The following is a 12,405-nucleotide window of genomic DNA, read 5'->3' as shown; positions in this document are numbered from 1 at the left end:
CGAGTAAAATCCCAACAAAGGATTGCTGCTCACAGGTAACAAGATTTTAAATAGATACTCCAGACCAGAATTAGTCTCTCATTCACACAAATCCAGAGCATTAGCTAGAGAATCATGTGTTTATTAGCATCAGACTCACCCTGATAACTCACTTGGAATAAGAGTGCACAGGTGAATAAACCGGATCTGGAGTTCAGTGCCCTTTAAATGACTGGTTGTGCCTTTATTTGATGGTCCCATAAAAAACATCAGTCTTGTCAGCTTTTTCTGCCAAGACCCTATGGCTGCAAACTCTTTGGAGTATGTCTTCACTTTGAGTTGGGGGTATAATGCCAAGCTGGAGAAGACATACTCGCACTAGCTTTGAGTGAGCTGTTGTGCTAAAAATAGAACATAGCCATGGCTGTACGAGCAGTGGGAGGGGCTAGCTGCCCTGAATATGTACTCATTTTGAGACCATAGACATGTACTTGGTGTGGCTAACCCCTCCTGCTGCTCACGACCCTGTGGCTACACTATTTTTAGCACAATGGCTTGATCAGAGCTGGTGTAGGTATTTCTTCACAAGCTACGAATCACACCCCCAGCTCCAAGTGTCGATATACCCAAATCTATGCCCTTAGCAGATTAAGGCGGTAGTATGTCTGTACTGAAAAGTTAAGTAGCAAACCCCAAAAACTTGTGTCAAGTATTTTTTTTTAAATATGTGAGTGTCAGTCCACATGTCTATAACACAAACAGAGCCAGAGTTTTATCTAGTGTCAATCAGTTTAAATAGAATTTTGCCAGTTTACAGCAGTTTAGGACCTGAACTCCCTTTGTTCAGAGAGAAATATTTATCCTATCATGTAGCAGAGAACTCTGATTTTTCCACAAAGGACTAAATTCTGCTCTGTTAGACTGGTGCAATATAGCTTTCCAGCCTGAGTTTATCTGTTCAGCTCCAGCGGAACTAGAGTATGTCACTGCGACTAGGCAAATGACACACATTTAAATGGCCTTTGGCCAAGTAGATTGGCAGTTTATGTCCTTGGACCTTTTACTCTTACAGAAAAAAAGATCACTCAAGGGGTGTGTTTATTGAATCCATGTCTTAAAGCAGAGCTGAGCCATTGCCTTGAGTTGGTCTTCTCAGTACTTTTCTTCTGAAGAGGGTAACAATCCAGAGTTGTTCACCTCCCATTCAATTTCAGATATACAAACACACCCCGTATTTGCAATTGTGATTTGAACTCTGAACCCATGTCATCCTTGAAATACCCAAAATGTATATGGCCTGTTGGTGATAAAGGTAGTAAATACAGATTTACTTCTTCAAAACTGACAAATATTGTTGCATTTTTTTTTGCATTCTATGGATTTGATCACAGCTCCGTACACTCAGTACTTGATATTTAAAATGTGAGTTGTCTTGGTTAGTCATGATTGGTCCCAAAAGCCACAGGCTTTGTTTCTGTAGTGAGTGTGCATAACTCCTCTTACCAGGAGAAGGGCTTGAAGATGCTCTGAGGGCTTTGAATCTCAGGGAATGGTGACCATATAGTAGAAGAGAGCAGATAAGGAGGGTTAGGAGATCCTATACAGGCCCCAGAGACCTTACCCAATGCATCATTCTTAGAAAAGAAAACGCTACAGTAAGTTTATTGGTGAGTGCAGAGTTAAAATTTAACTTTGTTTGTCACATACACAAAGTAACTCTGTGTGATGCATGAATAGTGTGGTCAAATCCTTGTCTGGCTTATTTAGCTGCCTCTGTGCCTTGGCTGGTGTTTTGTAGAATTAAACAGCATCCTTTATAAAATATACTGACTGCCTTTACTAGTGACCAGTAGACAGTGAAGAGAAACAGTCATAGCAGGAGAAAGGGGGAAATTTGTTAGTTAAAAAGACATATTTAGGCCCCAGACAGACACAAGGAATCATTCACAGGCCTAGCCCATGGCTTCTCTCAATGAGTTCATTGTACAGCATGGTTCATTGTACATCAGCTCCAACATGGATTTGTCATGGCACTTCTGCTACCTATAAATGTTCCAGCATGGGAGCTCAAAATTCACATTCCAAGAGTAAAACAACTGCTCAAATGCTCACGTCACACAAACAGCCTTCGTACCAGGGACTGAAGTAAGGCCCTCCAGAGCTACAAGCACGAGTTCCTACAGTTTAAGCTAAAGAGCTTTCACCATAAGAGCTGTAATAGACCTATACCCTCTCTGGTTTGGCCCAGACTGGGACACGTAACACATGCTGACTAGTGGGTTATGTTTGCAGAAAGCAATACAGGAGAGGTGCAAGCAAGGCCAAAGTGAATCCACTTTTCAATTCAAACCAATACTTGTGGATTATATATATATATATATATATATATATATATATATATATACATACACACACACACACACAGAGCGCCATTTTCACTCTGCTCCAGAAATCAGTTACAAGGATCAGAGGGGAGCAGGTATGGTCAGAAGACTTTACCAGCAGTCAGAAACTGTCTGTGTGGCAGGGAAATGGACACTCCTTACTAGGGTGACCAGATAGCAAATGTGAAAAAGTGGGACAGAGAGTTGGGAGTAATAGACATCTATATAAGACAAAGCCCTGATCCATGGGTGGCAGGTATAATAGGCCAGGGGAGGCTCTGCCTTCCCCAGCAGTGCTGCTGGACCCCCGGTTGAGGGGTTTGGCACAAAGTTTTTGCTTTATTATGCCCCAGGCAGGATCCGGGGTGGCTAAGGAGGCCAGCCCCAGGCTCTTCAAGGCGGGGGAGTCTAGGCTCAGGGCTTCCAAGCTCTTTGTGAAATGTGTGAGCCTAAAGGATCTCTGAGAAATGCCTTTGGTTCACTGGAATGGCTGTTGGGAATATTGCAGTATCACGCATTTGGTTTCAGTTCTGTGTCTTAGTGGAACCGAGAGGGTTCCACTTCAGAAATCCCGCTTTTACTTTGTGAGGAATGCTATTGTATAAAATGCCCAGAGGAAAACCTCATCATATCAGGATGTGAGACTTGATTGGTCATTAACTGGATTATATGAGGCAGCATAACTGGCTCAGACAATGTAAGAACCAGCTCAAACCTGTGCCGTTCTGAAGCTTTAGGTAATTACCCACTTCATCCGATCCAAGATCTACTCTTCCTTTTCTAATCTCCCTCACAATCTATACTGAACTCTCAGCAGGTCTGCAGGTTTGCAACACCAGCTGCTAGCTGCAGTTCTTGAGACTGCCCAAGGATCAGAACTGCACAATGTATTCTTGGGTATAGAAATCCAGAATGTAGTCTGTAATTAGACATTTACGCCAAGGTAAAAGAACATAAGAATGGCCACACTGGGTCAGCCCAAAGGTCCATCTAGCCCAGTATCGTGTCTTCTGACAGCAGCCAATGCCAGGTGCCCCAGAGAGAATGAACAGAACAGGTAATAATCCAGTGATCCATCCCCTGTCACCCATTCCCAGCTTCTGGCAAACAGAGGCTAGGGACACCATCCCTGCCCATTCTGGCTAATAGCCAGTGATGGACCTATCCTCCATAAACTTATCTAGTTCTTTTTTTAACCCTGTTATAGAAATACCAAATATCCCTGGAGAGTGTGCTATACAAAGGTGTATATTAGTGCAGTCTGAGTAGTACATATTTTCTTTAACTATAAAGAGTGCCGTGTTTCTGGAGGAATCAGGGCAAGTTGGAATCTGGATAGAGACACAGGAGTACACTTGGGTGGAAGGGATCCAGAATAGTTTTGCAAGATGATCATTTGCACATGTGCTTCATTTTCTCATTCAGATTTCTCCAGAGGTAGCATATGTTGCCAAAGAATAAGTTATTCCCAGTCAGCATGCATATTGAAAAGAAAACTGATTTGACTGAAAGAGCTGCTCCTTTAGTCACTAGGCATTCAGCAAATAAATAAGATAATTTAGGGACTATATTTCCAAAGCATTGTTTAATCAGGTGGCTAAATACATCACAGTTAACGACAAAGGGTGGAACAATCTCCTTTGTTAGTCATTCAGAATTTCTCACTGGTATTCCATGTTTTCAGTTTAAAGATGGAAGGAGGGCTTTGACTCCACATTGCACTGTCACTGGCAAGAAAGGCAGGAACAGTTGCAAAGTTTCAGAAGCAGTGTAAGAAACGTGAGATTTTCACTATCTCTGAGCAACATGTTTTAACAACATGCAGCTCTGATACTCCCGGAACTCTGTAAAACTAATTGATATTGCCTAATAAATCACATGGACACTCTAAAGGAGGTAGCTGCTCCCTGGGAAATAGGCTTTGGATATCACAGTCACAAAAAGCACACATTAAAAAATTGTTTTGCATCACAAATTTTAAGAAACCCAAGTAACAACAGTCTAGAGGGTCTTTCTTTGTTCAAGCTGTACTAGTAAAGAGAATTGCCTCACTGTCAAACAGCAACATGTAATTGCTTTCCATATGGAGCAGCCTTATTTCAGATTGCCATTTGAGGGGCACATGATCTGTCATGGTACTTTATATTAGGATGAGAGACTGCCTCAAACTGCAAAATTCAGATACAGATGTCCCCAAAGTTTAGAAGTGTTTGAATGACGGGTTCCAGATTGGGCCCATCATAGACACAGGCCCAAGACATTAGTTTCTGATCCAACTAACAGTGGGCTATGTGACAGTTGCTAGAACACCTTCAAAAATTCATTGAGTCCATCTATCCTGCAAGGACAGGAAATGCTGCCCAGTCAGAAGATGTATCAAATCCTGTATTGATATTACCTTTGGTCTTAGGCCCACCAGTTGTTCAGAGTTAGACTTAGGGACTGGTAGTCTTTCTGGACTTTTGGGGAAGCTCTTATTTTCATAGGTCTGTCTGGGTTGGCTTGCAGGACCATTAAAGAGCCACACATTTCTTTTGGGCAGAGCTGCATTAGCGAGTTACATCAATATGGCAGGAAACAGAGAAGGAGGATGGGACTGGGGACATGGCACTGGAGGACTCAGGAAATGTGGATTCAATCCCTAGCTCTGCCATAGCCTCCCTATGGTCTTGGGAAAGTCACTTAATTTCTGTGTGCATCAATTTCCCCATCTGCAAAATGATAATACCTCAGAAGGGTGGGGTGGGTTAACACCTAATAAATTAATGTTTGTAAAGTGCTTGAGATCTTCAAACAAAAAGGTAGGAGTGAAAAGTATTAGTAATTATTTTATGTTGCCTCACATCACCGCCACTTGGTGTAGACCAAACAAATTCTACCACATGGAAAAGGCGCTCATTCAGAGAAGCATCTTGCCCTTTTTCAGTGCAATCAGGGCAAGTTTGCTGGCCCTGGGTGCATGATTTGGGGCACAAACTCTGCACTATTATGAGCCTAGGTCTGTAGAGATTCTTGGTCTACCACAGATCCTTGAATCTTACTTTGTAGATCCACTTTATCATAGGGTGGACTGGCCCTTTAAGGGATTTGGGCTCAGCCTCCCCTATGCCTTGTCATCTGGTCCCAAAGGTTGGGTTTGGGTTGGGTCAGATTATCAGGAATCATGTGATGGTAGGCCAAGAGATGGGGCTTCCTCTAAGATGAAGCCTACTCCAGCAGAGAGTGGGAGACCAAGGCCTAGGAAAGACTTAGGGGAGGTCTCTCCAGAGAATCTGAGTGGGCCTGACAGAGTTCCCCTGGTCAGAGGGAGCTTTGAGAGACCCTGGGGCCTGAAGCCCTGACACAAGGGCAATGAAGGCGAAAGACTTTCAGAGAGGCTTTTGCAAGGGATCAAGAGGGGATCCAGGGTCTGAAAGGATGGAGCTCCCAGCTCTAGCCTGGTGAAAGGGACTGGCTAGAGCTACCTGCCACAAAGGACCAGAGCAAAAGTATGATGAGGGAGGAGGCTGAGGAAACATCAGACAGCAGGACCTGGGATTTGGAAAGAACTTGTGAGCCCAACAAAGGACTGAACAAACCATGGAGTGGGGGAAGCCTGGTTTGGATTTGAGATATTTGAACTGTGATACTTTAATAAACGAGGCCCAAGAAGAGGTGTTATTTTTCCCACATGAGAGTCTGGGGACAGTTATTGGGAAGCCCCAAAGGGGGAAAATGAGACAGTGACAAGGTCCAACACTGGACTGGTAAGACATTGACACCCTTCTCTATGGCAAAGGAATGCTAGGGCTGTGGAGTGGCTGCCATAAAGTGGGCCCTGCTCGCATGATGCAGCCTGTGGGATTGGGAGAATAGATTCCCCCTTCCTTCCTGTCAAGTTACTTGGTCTGGGCACCGGAGGAAGGACTGTTGCCTTGATACTGATCTGAGGAAACTGAATATTCCTTTACTGCCTGATGGTGCTATCCTTACTCATGTTGAGTTCCAGTAGCTTACTCCATGAGTAGTCTTATTGAGTTCAGTGGGACTGCTCCCAGAATAAAGTACCCCTCAATGAGAGTAAAGGTGACCGAACTGGGCCCTTAGTTAACACATTAACAAATCTATACAGAGAGGGTGGAAACAATAGGTTAGAAGGCTCTATATTCATTATGGCTGCAGTCTCCAAAAGTGCCCACTAATGTTGGGTGCCTTGTTTGCTGGTGCCTAACTTCAGATCCCTATGGGTCTGGTTTGCAGGAGAGCTGCTGGGCAATCCGGAATTGAAGTCAACCCTCGTCATGGTGAAAGAGAGGGGGCAGTCGTGAGTGGACAGGAAATATTAGTGGATCAGAGGACCCCCTTTTGGGAAAAGTAATAGCAGTTTTTAGACATAAAATCGTGGCTTTAAATGATGAATTCTGACTACGAACGTTCTAGTGGAACCTTGAGGCACAGAGCGAGGCCCTGAATTTCCTGCAGTAGGGAGGATATAAAACAGTCCGAACATAACTAGCACAAGAGAGTTACTTACAAGGGCATGTGGGAATGAGGCGACTTGGAGATGGGCTTCCCTGGCTTCCATGTGCACTTACTGGGCAAGTTGGGAGGAAGCCATGTGTAGTTGGTTTTGGTTTCCTGATTTTCCTTATCAATGCCATTCTGCAAATGAGAGCTCTTGATCTTCCTGTTCAGTGTGGACACAAAAGCCATCTTGAGCTGAGAGGAAAAGAATGGAAAAAGCAACCATTAGAATCAGGGAGCTTGATTTTCAATGTTGCGCGTGTATGCTGGGTGACCAGTTTGCACGGGGGCACTTGAGCTGATACACAGTCACCTCCGTGCCGAACTGGGTGCCATAATTTGAGCATCCACATTTGGAAATAGGCCCTCAATTCTTCAGTGCTATCTAGCCTAGGGGAATATTTTTCACCATCACAATTAAGGAACTGAAACCTCAGTTGTAATCAATCATAGTACAGCTGACAATGTCAGTGGGAAAAAAACAAACCAAAACATGGATAAAAAAAAAAACTACAGAAAAGCCCAGTGACTCCTTCAGTCTAGAAACCAATATTCCAAGACTTATAGTAAGTAAGCCACCTGAGGATGATTTCTGTAGAAACCTGATTGTCTGTTCTCTATGCCTCCTAAACTAACAAATCTTCCCCCCTCCCTTGAACCTGTTTGCAGAGATCTGACATTAATGTGTAGGACCCACTGCCACTCCCACTGAAGTCAATGTGAGTTTGGTCATTGATTTGAATGGATGCTGGAGCAGGTCCATAATGTATGTTACAATGTTTGCTGTTCTTAAAGCACCATAAACTTGCATTGCACTTAAAGGTGATCTGCAAAAGGGTAAAACGAGGTTAGTCTTTTCTTATTACTTTATGATACACAGATGGGCCTGTCGAAAGTGCTTTGGTGTTTAAAGATTTTTGATTATTACATTAGGAATTCAGATCTTGTGGAGACTGAAAGATATGATGACTGGAGAACTTGTGAAATGATTGCAGCAAGGTAAGCAAAAGAGAGGTTCAGATTCCATCTCCTGCTGTGACATCTGCACACTCTGACAACAGTTCTAGGTATCTCAGATTGATCTGACTGGTGACCTTAAAGGGACAGAGGGATACATTGTAGGTTTCAGGAGCCAAATGATAACAGCTTAAAAGTAGAAGGATAAACAGTTATGGCCTATCTACACTTCAAATGCAGCTAAGTCAGGGGGAACAAATAAGATTCTGTCTACACTACAAATAATTGCAACTGTGTTGTAACCAGAGCAGGGGACAAATGTATTGTAACTGGATTCCATGATTTGGCTGTCTTTGTAGCAGAGATAAGCAAGGAAGTTTAGATTACTGCCAAGACTTAAACAATACTTACGCAAGATAAAAAATAAAACTAATTGTAAGAAACAAAAGAAAAAGTGCATTTGGTAACTAAAAGCCTCTTTTCTGCAGTGGTGCTCCCCGGGAGGCACTGTAATCCAGCCAAATCCTGTTTCAGTTTGTGTTAAATGAACAGATTTTGCAACCCAGTCTCGGTCACAGACATGCATCTTAGATCATTTATGAGGTTTGACGTTACTCTCACAGCACAGATTATTCTAGCCATATCTTTTTGAATTATTGTAGTGCTTTATTTTGTAATTACTGCAAGTAGAAATGTCATCACTTGTCTTGAGGGTTTGCAAATCCTGCACTTTCTGTTTGAGTCCAAAGCTTCAATTCTGAAATCTCTGAAAGGGCCAAATCAAAGTCCCTGTAAAGTCAAAAAAAGTTTTGTCATTGACTTCAATGGGACCCAGGTTTGGTCAAAAAGTAGAGATGAGACCAAGGTATGATCCAGACCCAAATTTTGGAAATGGCCCATCCGCTAATAATAAGCCAGATCAAAGCATTTGATCCAAGCATCCCTGAACATCAGAGGTGTTCACACTCCAAACCTGGATCCAGATGAGACCTTTGCAAGTGGTCTCTAGCTTTATTATAGGCTTAACCAAAACCCCAGATTTAAACACCCACTGAAATGGGGACGTTCAAAATACAGATCCATAACCAAATTTTACAGCTTGATCCCATCTTGTTTAAAGGGGCACTGTTATAAGTTGTGAACGGCCCAAAACTTGACCCGCTTTTGGACACTAATTCTCTGTGTGCTTTTATTTTCAAGTGTTCTTATGCTCTTCAGGGTAACTGTCACCAGTTTAGATTTACAAACAGAGGTGTGCCAAACACAGCAGCCATGATTCCATTGGGATTCACACAGGTTTGCAGCCCGTGAGTTCTGCTTTGAAATTCAGCTGCAAAAACCACCACAAATATTCACAATAAAACTCATTCAAAAAAATCACCAAGCTTCATGTGGTTTTGTCATTAAACTGTCAGCCAAGGGCTGCTCAAAACTGCTTGTTTTCCTTGAAAGGCCTCTGAACCTCAACCAACTTGGGCTGAGTTGGGTGTTTGCAACAAAATCCAAGTTTAACCCAGCTGGAGGAACACCAACAAAGCAGTGTGCAGATAAATACTCATCTTGGTGAGGAAACAGAGTGTGATGGCTATCTATCTTGGGTACTTGTATGGCCTCCATTACCACAGTATCTGAGCACCTCACAATCTAACATATTCATCCTCGCAATAGCCCTGTGAGGTAGAGAAGTGCCTACGAATGGGGGAGTGAAGCACAGACACACTAAGGTCCAGATCCGCAAAGGTATTTAGGCTTCTAACTCCCACTGACATCAATGGAAGTTAACAGGGAGAGATGTGAACAGAGTGCAGACTCCAAGAGCTAAATCAGCTCCTTCCACCCAAAGCACACAGAAGAAGGAATGTTATATTTAAAGCTGTGGGATGGAAGGGATAGAGGTGTGGCCTGCTAACCATGTGGAGCCGAAAGTTCTGTGGGAAATCCCAATCTCAGTTATATTGCTGGTCCCTCAGCACGATTTTTCATTCTCCCTTCTCCCAGCAGCACGGATGGACCGTGGCCTGCTGCCCTGTTGCCTCCCTTGTTCTAGCTTCTCCTCCATCCAGGGCAGGGCAAGTTGCAGAGGGGGAGTTCATGCTGAAACCAGCATTTGTCACATGAGTTACAGAGGGTCACTGACACACATGTCGATCATCATCTTTGCACTAATCTACGAAACCACTCCCTCTTCTAATTCCGCTGAGAGACCCACTTTTACTGTAATGTCTACAAAACCCTGCAAACTGATAGTGACTGGGCAAGTGGCCAGATGGGACAACTCTACTCACATGCTTTTATGATGTAAAAATAAAACATGACATCATACCTATAGCATGCTGATAGCTGTATTTTACTGTTACCCCCATCCTCTTGTTATACCCACTGGTTACATCTGGTCTTAAATTTAAGACTGTGGGCTCTTTGGGGACTGTCATTTGCTCTGTGCGCGCACACACACACACACGCACACACACACACACACACACACACACGATACAATGGGCCTCCAGTCAGTTTGGGGCCTTTTGGTGCCACTGTTTCTAAATGGTTATAATGTATTTAGGATGGATTGAACGGGAAAAAATGGGAGGGGCATGGGCGGCAGGTTGCATAGGCTGGGGGAGGCATGGCCCCGCCCCCTGCTTAGCACCACTCCCTGTGTGCGCTCTAGTCCTCCCGCCCCCAACGCTTCGGCTTGGTGAGGAAACAGAGTGTGATGGCTATCTTGGGGGTTGCGGCTGCGCACTGCCCACCCTCCCGGTGCTCCTTTGGGGTTGGGGGGCTAGCCTGGGGTGAGACTGGGCCGGTGGCCATGGTCATGGGGGCTCTGGGCTCTAGCGGGGAGGGGGAATCAGGCAGGCCTCGGCTGGAAGGGGCAGGGCTGCGGGGGTTGCCTCCCCCAGCTGGCGGTTCACGTGCCGCCCATGGGAAGGGGGAATGGAACGCTACGTCAAAAATGACATTAGTGTTTCCAAATCACTGATAACTCAGAAGAAAATGATCTTGAATGCTTATGGATCAATGTCCTAACAGTTAAAGCACAAGGTAGGGTACTGGTTGGGAACTCCACCAACTCACATTAGGGAACAGGATGACCACTTCCTTACACCGCTATCTACAGTATGGGATCATAGGGGACTTCAGTTTGAGTGGCATATGCTGGAGGTCTCACGGTGCCAGTACTAAAACATCCTTGAACTTTATAGATGACAATTTCCTAACTCAGAAAGTGTTGCAGCCAGTGTGGGGGGAATTCTTCTCCTAACAGATAGAGAGGAACTGACCACAGAACTAAAAGTTAATGGGAGCTTAGGTACAAATGATCATGACTTCTATAATGTATAAGCTAGTCCAGGCTAGTAATATACACACTTGGTGCTTTAATAGGGCTAATTGCACAAAGCTAAAATCAATTATGATTCAAATCAGCTGAGAGGAAAAATATAATCAGAAAAATGTGAATGATAATTGGGAATCATTTAAGAACACTTTACTAGTTGCCAAAAAAGCGACAATCCCACAACCTAGTGAAGAAGCAGACTGTCCTGGTTAAAAACAAAATTGGTTGAGGGGAAGTAAAGGAACCTGTAAATATATATATACAAATGGCAGAAAGGAGAAGTTGACAGTACTTAATATAAAATCAGAAGAAGTTAGGAATTGTAGAAAATTGACAAGAGGAGCCAAGGGACACAAGAAGAAATCTATGGTCAGCAGTGTTAAGAACAATAATTAACTTTTAAAACATACTAGGAACAAAAAGCATCCGTACAATAGTAATGGTCCCTTACTAGTTGAAATGGCAGAATTATCAATAATAATGCAGAAAACAAAGAAGTGTTCAATAAATATTTGTGTTCTGTATGGGGGGGGGGAGAAACAGATGACGAAATGTCATCATATGGTGATGGTAATACTCTTTGCATGCCACTAGTATCTCTGGTTTCAGGGTAGCAGCCATGTTAGTCTGTATCCGCAAAAAGAACAGGACTTGTGGCACCTTAGAGACTAACCAATTTATTTGAGCATAAGCTTTCATGGTCTCCAGCCCACTTCAGTCCACTGAATGCATCCGATGAAGTGAGCTGTAGCTCACGAAAGCTTATGCTCAAATAAATTGGTTAGTCTCTAAGGTGCCACAAGTCCTCCTTTTCTTTTTACTAGTATCTCTGTGGCTCCTAAAGTCAGACTTTTTAAAATCAGTAGGTCCAGATAACCTGCATCCAGGAGTGTTAAAATGGCTGACTGAGGGGTTCACTGGACCATTAATGTTGACTTTCAGTAAGTCTAGGAACACTTGGGGAAGTTCTGAAAGACTGGTAGAAAGCTAATGTTTTGCCAATTTTTAAAAGGGCGAAAGGGATGACCCAGATAATTATCAGCCAGTCAGCCTGACATCAATCCTGGGCAAGACAATGGAGTGACTGATATGTGTCTCGGTTAATAAAGAAATAAAAGAAGGTAGTGTAATTAATGCAAATGAACAGGATTTATGGAAAATAGAGCCTGCCAAACTTACATATATTTTGATGAGATTACTAGTTTGGATGATAAAGGTAATAGTGTTGATGTAAAATACTTAGGC

At 43.4% G+C, this 12,405-nt stretch overlaps 1 protein-coding gene across 1 annotated transcript in view; it reads right to left on the bottom strand.

The window, feature by feature from the left end:
- The window catches only part of LOC125643177 (cystathionine beta-synthase-like), a 51,914-nt gene extending 44,859 nt beyond the window's left edge, over positions 1-7,055 (bottom strand). The window contains exon 1 of the mRNA XM_048865438.2: positions 6,877-7,055. Coding sequence (XP_048721395.2) covers positions 6,877-7,055 — 179 coding nt within the window. The remainder of the gene's footprint in view (positions 1-6,876) is intronic.
- Between the last annotated feature and the right edge of the window lie 5,350 nt (positions 7,056-12,405).

The sequence above is a fragment of the Caretta caretta genome, chromosome 1 (genome assembly GCF_965140235.1).
Source record: "Caretta caretta isolate rCarCar2 chromosome 1, rCarCar1.hap1, whole genome shotgun sequence".
NCBI classification, from domain to species: Eukaryota; Metazoa; Chordata; order Testudines; family Cheloniidae; genus Caretta; species Caretta caretta.
The sequence above is the reverse complement of the archived record's forward strand: the minus strand, read 5'-3'. Positions and strand labels throughout refer to the sequence as shown.